The sequence below is a fragment of the Zootermopsis nevadensis genome, unplaced genomic scaffold (assembly GCF_977971745.1).
Source record: "Zootermopsis nevadensis isolate Lab colony 2312 unplaced genomic scaffold, Znev_1.0 Znev_ptg000027l, whole genome shotgun sequence".
In the NCBI taxonomy this organism is placed as follows: domain Eukaryota; kingdom Metazoa; phylum Arthropoda; class Insecta; order Blattodea; family Termopsidae; genus Zootermopsis; species Zootermopsis nevadensis.
This window is the reverse complement of record NW_028259159.1, coordinates 5,917,271-5,931,252: the sequence shown is the minus strand read 5'-3', so window position 1 is coordinate 5,931,252 and position 13,982 is coordinate 5,917,271. Positions and strand designations below refer to the sequence as shown.

General features: G+C 37.3%; 1 protein-coding gene across 3 annotated transcripts; it reads left to right on the top strand.

Moving 5' to 3' along the window:
• Nucleotides 1-268: 268 nt before the first annotated feature.
• Nucleotides 269-12,812, top strand: LOC110840085 (facilitated trehalose transporter Tret1). Of its 3 annotated transcripts, none has more exons than XM_022084867.2 (9): nucleotides 329-535; nucleotides 1,340-1,482; nucleotides 5,042-5,109; nucleotides 5,526-5,583; nucleotides 5,799-5,934; nucleotides 6,314-6,499; nucleotides 7,573-7,862; nucleotides 9,367-9,641; nucleotides 10,884-12,812. In XM_022084867.2, the coding sequence occupies exons 3-9, from the start codon at nucleotides 5,042-5,044 to the stop codon at nucleotides 11,395-11,397; spliced, it is 1,527 nt and encodes a 508-aa protein (XP_021940559.1). In that variant the 5' UTR covers nucleotides 329-535; nucleotides 1,340-1,482; the 3' UTR covers nucleotides 11,398-12,812. The 3 variants fall into 3 exon arrangements, with proteins under 3 accessions (XP_087212631.1, XP_021940559.1, XP_021940558.1); XM_022084866.2 differs by having other exon boundaries at nucleotides 1,340-1,574; XM_087356505.1 differs by lacking the exon at nucleotides 9,367-9,641 and having other exon boundaries at nucleotides 269-535; nucleotides 1,340-1,574; nucleotides 10,884-11,063.
• Nucleotides 12,813-13,982: the final 1,170 nt, after the last annotated feature.

Here is a 13,982-nt window from a genome sequence, read left to right as displayed (position 1 = left end):
ACTCTGTATCATGTAGTGATTAAAAAGAAACATTAATTTATTAAATTTGTGACGAACTTAATTCTGGGGAGAATAAGACTTGTCTCCTTGAATTCTACGCCGTGTAGGCTGGTAGACACTGAACGACGTTTCAGTGTTCGTGACATCTGTGAAACGCCGGTCGTTGTCTACACAGACTACACGTCTCAACATTCGAGAAGACAGCCATCTTACCCCCTCGTCGCCCTAAGAAAGTGAATTCTCGTTTGATTTTGGTGATGCTTTTAAAGACTTGGTTCGTGTTATTTGTGTACCAGAATGCCCGAGATATGTATATTTTTTGTGGCGGAAATGAACTTCCTGGCTACACGGAAGCAGTTGGCGCTCGGTTGGCATTGAGCCCGCCTCGTGAGGCAAATGCACCGAGTTTCACGGAACGAAAGTTTGACGAAAGTGTGCGACCGACCAGTAACTCTGATATCGCTTCAAGGAGTGCATCATATGCTTGGCCTCTGGGACATACCGTGTAAGAAGAAGATGAAGTTTCCATAGAATGGTGAGATCATTGTCTTATTTAAGCTTTCACAGAATTTCGACGTCATGCCAGCAGAACAGATGGTCTGCCGTTTCTCGTAAAGACACATCAGCTGTTTTTTTGTTTTTTTTAAATTTTATAATTTGTGATAACCTAAAAAGTGAAGACTCACTTTATGTCGTAAATGTCAACTATTCCCAGTCGTATTATATAATCCACATTTAAATTAACACAGTTCTTGACGCTAATAGTCGCTCATCTTTCATGGAAATCTAAAATTTGGAAAACCCGCCACCTGTTATCATCCTCGGAGCCAATTCAGCCCACATACATGCTCTGTTTCTTTAAGATCCATTTTAATATTATCCTCCATCTACATTAAGGTCTTCTGACTCATCTGTTTCAGTCAGACTTTGCAACCAATGCCACGTTTCTCCCGCAGTTTAAAAAAAATCTCAAGGAATCGTAGTTTATTTTGCATCGAATTTGAATTCCTGTCTGCCAATTTTACTGCGAAAGAATCGTGTAATTTTAACAATTCAGAAGTACGATGGACGAATGGAATATCAGAACGAAATTGGGGGACGGACGTTTCTGCAGTGGCGAGAAACATTACTGCAGGTAGCAAAGTTTGGGATGAAAATACATGAATAGAGAAAGAAAATATTTGAGGAGACTGTTTTTCGTTAAATTATTGTTTTATCATTTTGTGCAGAAATTTTTTTCATTTATCAGAGGCAATTTTACATTGTTTTTACACGGTAACACAGGCTTTTGACTGTATTTAGTTCTATGATACCTTCCATTGTTTTTATTTCGTTACAGCCAATAAATACGCGAACAGAAAGACTCTCTAATCGGTGGGAGCTGTGAAGGTCTTTGTAGTAGAAATCCCATTGGTTGAAGAGGCCAGAGCCTGAAGTGGATTCATGTGCTGATGCTTTCGCCAGTTCGCATTGTGCCGTGATGTGAGTAAGGCAATAATGGTTTGGATTTGTGAGAAGTATGTTATTTTATGTAAACTGATGACATAGGGAGAAATTTGACAACAGATCGTAAGGTTAGTACACAACAGACAACATAATTTCATTTTATATTCAATATTATATTCGTATTAACGCAGTCTAACAAAAATATTTAATATTTCCTTCCCTGCATGCTTCGGCCATCTTTATTCTCCCAATAATATTAATCTGGTGAAGTCATTAAAAGTTTGTCACACGTTTGCTTTTGCAAACAAGTTTTATCACTTCGTTAAAATTAAAATTATCATTTCGCTTTCCTGCACAATGCAACATGTGATTTGTGCTTGTGGCTACAACATATTTCTTGCCATTTCCACGTGAGACAAACACAAACGTACAGAAGTTGTGTATTCTTAAACGTAGAAAGTTATTTGATGACACTACCAACCTCACGCGTAGAATCAATCAATAAACTAAACTGTGACATTGGCCTGTTCTCCCTTTCATACCGAATTAAAGAAGTGTCGGCTCGTGATGTATAAGTTTATTATTATTACTGTCAACTACACGCGTGTTAAATTTTTATGAAAAGTACATTTGTTTACTTATTTATATTGGCAACAAATGTATTTCATGTTAGAATTAACAGTTTCTCATTGTTATGTATAATTCCATTACACAGCCCGTAAATAAAATTGCATGTGGATAAATCTAATGACAATGAAACATATTAATACCGCCTGCGTATTGTTGCGAAACCTACCAAAAATCGTTGGTAATTTCAAATTTGTGTTTTTGTCTTTTAAATGTGCAGCCTCAAACTCAGTAGCAATTTGTCACAGTGGTTAAGAAAATGTAAGATAATGTTATAATGTCGGTGGCAACTTACCACAGCCGTGACGACTTCCCTGCAGTAAAGAGTAGTAAAGCTAGATAAGGCCTCCTTCATATCGTCGCCAAACATTGCTCTGTTTATTTAAAAAAAAAATCTTGTGTAACTGTAGAGACAGATTTCAAAAGTCTGCAGTGTGCTTGATAAGTAACACCATGATTTCAGACGAGCGCTCGTGACTGAAGTTTTTTCTGGATAATTTAAAAGAAAATGACGAATAGAACCTTCAAACATGCCACAACAGCTTCTTTCCTACTTTTACTCTGTAACTGAACTGTGTAAAATAAGTCGGTAAGCAGCCTAACCTGGTGCCAAGACGTACCAACGGTGCGCAGCGTAAACAAACGAAAAACAAAAGGCGAACGAATTCATCAGTAAGCAAACTTAACGAAAACAATAATCACGTGACTACGCAGCAAATAGCAACAACAATGCCTCGATCGTTTTCTTGCTCGCGCATTCTCGACCTTAATTGCGTACATAATTTATCGATTAAACTGTCACAGTTTCTACAGAACACGAAACTGTTCACTGGTTAGATTGGCGTTACACTTTTTCCGTGGTCTAGCGGTTAGAACGCTGGCCTTGTAATCCTGGGGTCTCGGGTTCGATTCCCGGCAGTGCCCGAATTTATAACTTGTGTTGGGCAAGGCCGTGGTCTAGGCAACACGGAGTTTTCCTCCGGGGGCTTCCCCGGTTTCTCCGTGACATCCCATTCACACACAGAAGAAGGCAATGGCAAACCACTTTTGGATCATCTGCCAAGAACGTATATGAACAGGTCCCAGTCCGAGAAAGGGATGGAAGGATCCTGTTCATATGGACCTGTCGTCAGACAGAACGCTAAATAAATAAATAAAATAACTCTTTACGAGGCGAACGTCAGAGCAATACATTCTCTACGCCTCGACTAAGTTATATAACGTCTTTCTTATCTAAAATTTCAACTGTGCAGTTAAAATGGGTATTGTTAAGTAACCAAAACATCGATCATTCAAAACTTTTTACTTCCTTTCCCTACATCCGATTGGTACAAGTGTTACAGAAATGTTCAGTTTACGCGGAACCTGAAGGTTCGTCACCGTCACATCAAAAGCTTTCCACTGGACCCTGCCTTGATGAAGTTACATTTCACATTGTTTAATCGTAAACCTTTACTAATAGTGCATGTTGGAGCAGTGGTAACTGGAGATATCCGACTAAAATGTGGGCATTGTTACCGCTATTCTATCAGACATGTCAGACTAATGCCGTTGTAGGTCCTTGAAATAGGCCACCACAGTTTATTCATATCCCTTTCTCATTAATGTGTACATAAAAATATTTTTGTTTTTTCAACGTTGCATAATCTTGTAGTTGACAGAACATCGTTAAATAACCAATGGATAAATAAATACAACTTATTATCACAAGGCTAATCTTAACCCTTTGAAACACAAAGCTCGTCTAAATACTATTTAAAAATTCAGTCCGTACCTCAAAGAAAACTCAACTCGTCACCATTACAAAAAAAAAAAAAAACTCTGTTTCATCAGAGAATTATAAGAAACCAAAATGCAGAGTTGGTGATTGTTAAAGCAGGTTGTATATACGGTGATAATTAAGATTATATTTTCTAAATATTTCTGCCAGAAATAAATACTAAATATTACTGAATTCTGTAGCCGAATTCCTTGTAGTATTGCTTCGATGAGTACCAGGATTCACATCTCGACTCGGAGACAAATATGTCTGAAGTATTTTTATCGTTTTCCCCCAGAACCTCCATACAAATGGAAAGATACTACTTCAAATTATGTCGCAACCACTTATCTCCAATTCGACGCCAGATAATGCGAGCTTCTGACATCGTCGTCAAACAAAAGTCTCAAATAATAGAACGGGAACATCTTTACATTATTATAATACACGATGTCAGATTTATTTTCGTCTTGAGGTCACTGGTTGTCGAGGGGCTAGCCCACTGGCGTAGTAAAAAGATGCCGGGTTCGATTTGGAACTTCGATCTTAACCTCATTTACATAAATAAACCCCTAACAATGGGCAATGCCGAACATAATTAGTAGATCCATAATGAGTCAAACATTTTCACAAACCCTTAGAGAATTATATTAATATATTCTCATTATAAAGTGTAATTTAATAGTAACGTAAACTGTGAATTTATAAATGACTGATTGTATTTCTGTACCACTGAGCGAACTTTAGGCGTATGTGGCCCTGAGAAACAAACTTTACAACTGTTTGGCTGCATTTTTTGGGTACTTTCGTGAATTAAGATGAAGTCTGGTAGTTTACCGACGTTTCAGAGGTGTTTACGTACTGCCTCCATCGTCTGTCATTGTCCTGATGATTAAGGCACCAAGCACTTCTGAAACAATGGCGAATTTCTCGTGAACTACGCGGTGCAACGTCTCAGAAGACAATTATCTCCATTTCTTCTGATTCTCGATTTACCATTAGGATTTATTGCTCAGTTTTATGGTTTAAATATGTTGTGTATTAAGCAATTTAAAATGTCACTCTAATGACAGACGCTGTACAATTCTATTTTCTCTCCCGTTTCATAGTAACACTGTACTCATAACTGGTAGTGTAATACATAAGCATTCTTACGTGTGCATTATATATTAACACCATTGTGTTCTTAACGTGTGTATCTCTTTGCAGATGCCAGTAGAGACTGAGAAAGTGGACGATGAAAATCCAGATTCTTTTAATATCAGTGAAGAAATAATGTAAGAAGGCTTTGATCTTAATGTATCCCGAAATTTGAACTTAATTTGTGCACAACAGTTTTAAATATCTTTAGATATATCTGATTCAGCACCTGTCAAACATTTTGAAGCACGGATCCTTTTTTGACTTCAGAAAATACCACCCCCATCCACTTCCCAACGAAAGTAAAACTGAAAGATTCAGAAATAAATTGTTATAGAACAGATTGATTGATTGATTGATTGATATCTTGTCGCTCTTAGCCAGGTAAATGCAGATCTTGACCAACGTACAAAGGATAGGCTGAAGATAGAGGCAGTATGTTCCTACAAAATGTTGATATTTATTTACAAGTCCATATGGAATTAGAACTGAGAAGACCAACATTGGAGCACAAGGAAAGGATTAATGTAAAATGTTCTCGTTATTTTTGCAGACACAGGCCTGATGTAGTGCCTCAAGTAAAACCACGATGGAAGGACGCAGTGCCTCAGGTACTTTGTATTTACGTATCAGTTAACTAAGTCACCGTCGTAAGGCTTTTCCTCGTTAATAAATAAATATACTCAGAAATCTTCTTGTTTAAAAAAAAATTAATTTTATTTATATTTTTATATAAATTTTCTTCACTGTTACAATAAAATATCACCTCCAGATCCTGTCAAGTCTAGTTCACACATTTACAACCATTTTAATATTATACTTCCAGGTACTGGCAAGCTGTGTGGCACACAGTATTGTGATACAGGCTGGGGTGAGCATGGCGTACTCGGCCGTATTGCTGCCGCAGCTGACGGAGCCTGATAGCATTCTGACGGCCACGAAAGATCAGAGCTCGTGGATTGGTAGGTAAATGAACCCTCTCCTCTTGAACTTGTGCATGACCAGGCCTGATTCAATGATTTGACCAATGAATTTTCCCAGCTTCTGGCAGGAACTGCACGACGAAACACCAAGGGCAAAAGAATTTTCTGATGCGAGTCGAGTACTGCTTCATAATAACAACGAAATCATGTCCCTGTGGCTGTTTCATTCTGGTTTATTAATGTGTGTGCTGTATATTGATTGATTCTTGGATGTTCGCTTTCCGTTACACGTGAGGTAACGTGATGATTACCATGTTATTACATTTCAAACTTGGACGATTTACAGCAAATCAGATCTATTTGCAGTGTTGGTATTTTTCTCTCCTTTGGTACTGATGCCTGTTCCATTTCTTCACAGCAAGCTTGGTGACCATCGGCACGCTCATCGGCTCCCTGGTAACGGGGCCCCTCATGGATCGACTGGGACGCAAGACGACGTGTCAGCTGAGCTGTGTGCCGCTGGTTGTGGCGTGGATCCTGGTGTGTCTGGCGCAGAGCGTCGGAATGCTCTATATCGGACGACTTTTGGCAGGGGTGGGTGGGGGTAAGTGCCAAGAATATTTACTGTGACTTAGAATAAATGCAAAGCAGTGTATTCATTTAATGTACTCATCTAATGGTAAAAGTCAAACTGTTATTGAGAAATATACAGTATTTCTTTTTAACCATTAGTTTGTATGGCCTTATTTCTTCCTCCATTAAAGACCATGTGAGTAAGTAATGCCCCACTTAATGGTACCTGCACCTTGTCGTGGTCGTGGGGCTTGAGTACCTCAGTGACCCCAAGAGCTACTGGTAGGGCCTCCCTAGCCGGATTGGTCGAGTGGGAGAGGTCAGATTAAGACAGGTACCCTGGTCCTCCAGGTTGGGGGTTGGCTAACAACCTTGCACCGTAATAAGGAAGATGTTTCGAAACCTCGATCAAAGCCTCGGACAGACGGACCTAACAGAGGACCGAATGGAAGAGGAGAATTGAGGAGGCCACAGACCGAACACGGACTGGAGAGCCATAGAAGAAGAATAAGAAGTAATGGAATCTATGGAACTTGCAGTCTGTTTAATTTGCCAATTTACATTCCAGTATATGTACTTATGTTATTCATTGAGGCTTGTTCACACCCCTGGGGCATGCCTACTAAAATCTCTCTGTGCTTCTGTCTGTATACATGTTAGGAATAAAGAATGGCTCAACAGATGTTCACAGAATTTGATATTCCATTTCTAATTAAGATTAGACAACAATCTTCTTCTATGGCTCTCCGGTCCGTATTCGGTCCATGGCCTCCTCAATTCTCCTCTTCCATTCGGTCCTCTGTTAGGTCTGTCTGTCCGAGGCTTTGATCGAGGTTTCGAAACATCTTCCTTATTACGGTGCAAGGTTGTTAGCCAACCCCTAACCTGGAGGACCAGGGTACCTGTCTTAGTCTGACCTCTCCCCCTAGGGAGGCCCTACCAGTAGTTCATGGGGTCACTGAGGTACTCAAGCCCCACCACCTCGACAAGGTGCAGGTCATGCTCCAGAATTTTTATACCCCTGAAATGTTGGTGATTTTCAATGAGACTACATTGTGCTACATCCCAGAAGACAGTCATTTTCAGAGAATAATCTGTTTGCAGGTTTGTCCACAGTGGCTCTAGTGTACGTTTCTGAAGTAGCGAATCCGAAAATCCGTCCCATGCTGTTATGCCTCAACAGCGTGTTTGTGTCTTTTGGTATCCTACTCACTTGTGTCCTGGCACAGTGGTTTTCTTGGAGGGGGATGGCAGTGTGGTTTATGGTCCTGGCCGCCTTCAGTTTTATGATTCTGTGGCTAGTACCCGAGAGCCCCCACTGGCTGGCTTCCTACAGAGGGAAGAAGGGACACTCTCTAGAGGCAGCAGTAAGATGGCTGAACAGACATCCGCAGGTAAAGAACAAATGCTGGGATTTTATTTTAGGAGGAGGCAAGGTGTTATTTTTAAAAAAAAAAGTTATTCAAACTGAAGGCAACGTGAGTCTAGCCCTCCATTCAGAAATGTGAAGTATTACGTACTTTTAAAAGTCTGCGAAAATTGTTGCGTATTGTCACGAATAATTTTCTAAAACTTTTAGTATGCAACGAAGCTGGGCAGTTTGCATTATTCCGCTATGCATCGTAGTGTGTTAACGTAGGAAAAGTGATATCTTAATAACGTTTGGTAAGCTGGATGCCAAGTTGATGGCATTCATAATACAGTAAAACCTCTCTAACTTGGACACTTGCGGTTCCACGATAATGTGTCCAACTTACAGAGGTGTCCAGGATAGAGGGAAAGGGGAAAATCATCCTTTCAAATTGTGGTGTAATGACAATGTGGTAATTTTAAAGTATTATGGAGCCCTTCCCAAAAAGGAAATTATTGATAAGAAAAATCAAAAGAGTGAATTAAATTTTTACAAATTTTTACAAATTTTGTTTTCACTAAATTAAACTCGCATGGATAAGCTGAAAGGGAAGGGCACCGATACTTTACGTTTACCGACAATGCATTCTATTTACTTACATAATCTAACTACTGTAATTTCTGTTAACACTGATTAACTCAGTTACAAGCACAGTACAGTACAACCCCTCTATAACGCGGTTCGCTATACCGCGGTTCCAAATATAACGCGGGTACCTCATGTCCCCCATAGTTCAGCAAAAAAAGAGAAAAAAAGTTCATCAATTATCCTTCACACAGAACTAAAAATTATATTAAAATGCAAACAAAATTAATTATTTATTACTTTTTCCGTAAAAATCAATCGTAACATAGTAAAATAAGTATGTATACTCTTAATTGGCGATAGTCTATCAATACTGTACATACCGTACAGTACGTCCAGTACTGTACCGATTTTTCTAATGCACTCCCGTAATAACGCGGGTTTACCACTGTCCCCCGCGACCCGCATTGTAGTGGGGTTGAACTGTACTGACAAAGTTAGAACTGTACCAGCAATATTTACTGTAGTCCAGTGAAGGGTTCAATGCCTCACACCCTCAACCATAAACTAATCCTCAGGTAGAAGGCATTCATCAGTCAGAAATTCAAAACAACAAAATACTAACTGTAAACGTTTCCCATAAAATCATTGAAGCTAAGTACATGAACCTGTCCAACTTACAACAAAAGGGGTGTTCAAGTTCCAGGATAGAGGGGTGTCCAAGATATAGGGTGTTGTGGACATGTAAAATTATAGGATATTCGCCGGTTCCAATTAAAAGTGTCCAATATAGAGGGGTGTCCAGGATATAGGGGTGTCCAACTAGAGGGGTTTTACTGTATTATCATATTTTAAGGTACATTTTCTTCTGGTCTGTGTTAAAATACAATTTATGTGCTGAGGTTCCTAAAGGATTTCATTAGTCAGTAACACGAATTAACAAGAGAATATACGTTTTTCAGCGTTACCAAGAGGAAATGAATACACTAATGGAAGCAGCACAACAGACTCGGAATAGGAGGAATGAAGGTCGAGGGCTTAAATTTCTCTCAAACTCCATATTTGTGCCTTCGACACTAAAACCGGTTGTCATACTGCTCTTCATTTTCCTGTTCCAACAGTTATCAGGAGGTTATGTTGTCATATTCTATGCTGTCAATGTTTTCAAGGTTGTTGGGGGAAACTTTGGATCAGGTTTTGATGAGTACGACACGCTCGTGTTCCTGGGACTGATAAGGTTTGTTGTATTTTGAACTATTATACCTATCAGGTATGGACCCCTATCTTTGTTACTAAAAAAAAAACAATGACGTATCCCTTGCATTGGTCAGTATTTATCTAAATGTCAGCATGTCAACAATCACTTAACATTTTCTTCGTCTTTGTACATGTAAGCGTCCTTCGTTTGTTGTCGTAAGTCTAGTTATATCCGAGACATTACTTGGATGTGGAATTTCTTGAAACATAAAGGAATTTTTTTTTTTTAGTATCCTGTATGAATCTCTTATTCCATAAATTTGGTAAGATACAAAGTATTGGAAAATGTATCTGTAGTAGATAACAAGAATAAACATTAAATTCTGTAATTGTTGATAAACAAACAATAATACTGAGATAATACAGAAAAGATAATGGAAATAAAGCTGATAGTATCATGGCGTGGAACTCATATACATTACAATTGTACCATCTGTTAGGAATCCTGAGTTCTCTCTGGAAGGGACGACTAGTTTGTTTAGAAGATATTGTAGGTGCGTCATATTGTGATTTATTTAAATAGTATTAAAAATATATTAAAATTGGCCGTCAATCACAATATAAGATAATTAAAAGATTAAAATATCATTTTTCGTTCCTTATCGAGTACTCGATTTACATGTGGAACATTTACGACATGTTTCGGCTATCAATAGTGCCATCATCAGGTGTTATGTTATAAACTTTTTAACAGAATTACTGAATTTTACTGATTTTTTAATGATTTTTAGTTTTCATTTTTCTTATCATTTTCTCGTCCTTCATATTGTATCTTCATCCGTTGTTGTGTCACATGTCACTAATATGATTGTATGTCGTAGTGATGCCAATGTTGTGTATATTGGACTGTGAAGTAAAGGTTTCAATATTCAGTAATTTTGTTAAAAAGTTTATAACATAACACCTGATGATGGCACTATTGATAGCCGAAACATGTCGTAAATGTTCCACATGTAAATCGAGTACTCGATAAGGAACGAAAAATGATATTTTAATCTTTTAATTATCTTATATTGTGATTGACGGCCAATTTTAATATATTTTTAATACTATTTAGTTTGTTTAGGTAGTACGAGAACATCTTGCAGATAATGGCGAGTTTCCATGTACTTGGTCCTGGTTAAGTGATAAAAATGTAACTTATTAATGAGATTACAAAATATGCTATGATCTCTCTGATTTGTCTTAGTATTGAATAATTTATAAGCCTCTTCTCTTTCAGGTTTGTAATGAGCATCATTGCAGCTGTAGCTTCTCATAGATTTGGACGTCGACCTTTGAGTATGTTGTCGGGACTGGGAATGTGCATTACAACGTTAATTGTAGGTATTTACCTGCACATAGAGCCTGTTGAATACACAGGAGGATTTCTGAACTCAGAAAACAGAACAGAAACTGTGGTGACTACAGAGGGGGAACACTGGACGTGTGTAGTGTGCGTGTTGTTATACGTTTGCTTTTGTTCTCTGGGGGTGCTCGTGATTCCATGGACCCTGATAGGAGAACTCCTGCCAATAAAAATCCGCGGGATTGGCGGCGGTTTCATGGTCGGAATTGCTTACATCTTGATGTTCGGTGTCGTGAAAAGTTTTCCTTTCGTGTTGGATGTTACTGGAGCTGGAGGAATTTTCTTTTTTTTCAGTGTTATGTCATTGGCTGGTGTTGCATTTGTTTATATTTTCTTACCCGAAACACTGGGGAAAACTCTGCAAGAAATAGAATCTTATTTCAAGTAATTATATTTTTCTTCAGTTGTTATATTACTGTAATTCTTGTTTCAGCAGTGACAGAGCTGCCCAGTTGAGATCGTAAAATTCTGTGGATCGCACAGACATAACGTCATATGCTCTGTTCAGCTTTTTGTATGTACAGTAACAAGAGATTTGATACACAGTATGTCTCTCAAGCTGAAGTAGAGGAAGTTATATTCATTGAAGGCAGGTTTCTGATAATATAGAATTACATTCCTTTATCTCTCATCTTGATAATTTTTTATGGATTTTTATAAATATAAATATGCCTACTAAAATAAATATTCTATTATTCACATGGCGTTACCGCCACGGGGAAATGGTCAATTGTGTGTTGAACTCTTAATTTTATTGAATTATTTGAAGAGTTATGCCAAAGGGACTGGAATTGTATTTAATAGTTCCAGTAATTTCACATTAATATTTGTATAGAATTTCTGAAATTTCTTTAGGGACACTGGAACATTCTGCAAAAATATGGCAACTTTCTGGAAAGTTTGAGAAACCAGGTTAGTGTAGTGCAGAAATACATTTTTCTGATCAACAACGTAACAATAATCATGGACTCTTACAAATCATTTGGAATAAAAGTGATTGTTTTCAAGGATTCTGTCATTTGGAAAAGAAAGTTCAAAATTGTAGTGACTGTTTTGGGTTATGAAATTTTTAAATGAGGAAGAATTTTTTTCTGCAGACTGTTAGTGACATAAATGCATCTATAAAAAAAAAAAATCTTTAAATGATAAACACTGCTTTTGGATTGTGAAATATTCTTGATTAATTTATAAGCCTGTATTCTAGTCCTGTCAGATACGACGTTGAATCATTTTGACCTTTTACAAAAGTGTTTTCCATGCCTATGTTCTAGTGTACAAGAACAAAGTATCTTGAATTAGTGTACATGTAAACTTAACCCCTATGGCCCCTTACTGTAAGCAGAATTTCGTGGTGAACAGAAAGATTTTATCATTTGGTACTGATACTGATCTAGGGAGGGATCATTTACTGGCAGTGCATTATAATTATTAAATAAAAATTAAGCTAATCATGGTTTTATTTTTAGTTATTAAATATACAGTGCAGAATACAAACAATGCATTGTGAGAGATGTCTTTAATTTTGAGTGATTTAATTTCAGGCCCCGATGATGGAAAAGAATGTAATTTATTGTTGCTTGTTTGAGAGAAGATGATCAGTGCATTTAATTTTGATTTAGCTTGGTCAGTTAGAACCCCTGTTGAACATAATGTTAAAAATTACTTCTTAAATAATTTATAATGTTTCAAGCAAGAGTTAATGTAAGTTTTGTTAACTTTCAATAATAAAACAATTTGATTATTTTTTTTTTATACTTTTCAGTTACAGTGATGGAAAATAAAGCAGTACATTGTGCAAAACAATTATTTTTATATTAACATTTATTATAAAAATATAACAAATGAAAGGATAAATCGAAAGAAAGTTTTGAATATTAAAGTGAAAGAAAAATGTCAAAAAGAGGGGGACCAGATGAAGATGGGAGCAGGAGGTTAAGAAAGCCGTTACACGTAGAGTATGAAAATCATGGGAGGAAACTAAGGAGCAGAAGTTATTGGAAGACGGATACAGACAGATGTAGAGACTTTGTTAGATTACGCACTTAAAATTTTGAAATGTCTTAAGAACAAGATGATTAGCTTTTACTATATCATTGTACAGCAAGTAAGTGTCTAATTTTACATTGATTTATTATGTTTTAATTACTTAGTGATAACCTGAAGTGCTTTGGGTTTATATGTCCATGTTGCTTTCCACACATTTCCATTTCTTATTTGGTTACCATGGGTTCTAGTCCAGTAGCTTCAAATAATAAATTTTTATTCTGTAAGCAAGTGCATGATTTTTCTTCTGATGCTTTTGTAGGGATGTAGTTGCGATACTGTGATGTAACTTGAAGTACTTATTGCATGAGAATGCAGCAAACAACAAGTGAATTTTATTGTGAATTTGTCACTTTCTGCCCACAAGCCAAAACAAAAACAAAACAACAACAACCAACAACTCACACTTCTAGTTAAAAGTTTATTAATGATACCACAAGAAGAAGAAATGAGCACTTAAATCTAAAATTCTGTTTGGCCATCTGACAAACATTTCTTGAAATATGATAATGTGGGAACAAGCCCTTCAGGTGTGACTGATGTTTGAGCACTAAGGGCAGTTGCACCATTTTCTGGGAATGAGGTTATATCATGAAAGTTGTTTATTTCTTGATATTACTCCGATGTTATTGTAACAGTTGTGCCATTATCAGTAGAAAAACTAGGGCTCAGTGACTGTATTGCAAGACACTGCAACTATACATTGTTGACATATGGGAAAAGTTAATTAAACCATCATACTGTGGGTCTACCAGCCTGACTTTCAACTACCTACAAAACTCCGTGGTGTCATATAGAAAACAGCAGTTGACATTTTCACTGTCATAGAACTTCCAGTCTTCTTGCCATCATCAATTTCTTAAACCACTCAAATTGTACGAGAAAAAATATGTAAGTTATCCTCTAGTAAAGTCGAAAGGAATGTTCAGT

What these genes read in the sequence shown, in the direction of transcription:
- LOC110840085 (XM_022084867.2), top strand. Translation starts at nt 5,042, where the DNA reads ATGCCAGTAGAGACTGAGAAAGTGGACGATGAAAATCCAGATTCTTTT. An exon ending in AGATCAGAGCTCGTGGATTG is followed by an intron (nt 5,935 to 6,313) that starts GTAGGTAAATGA and finishes ATTTCTTCACAG; the next exon opens with CAAGCTTGGTGACCATCGGC. An exon ending in TTTGGCAGGGGTGGGTGGGG is followed by an intron (nt 6,500 to 7,572) that starts GTAAGTGCCAAG and finishes ATCTGTTTGCAG; the next exon opens with GTTTGTCCACAGTGGCTCTA.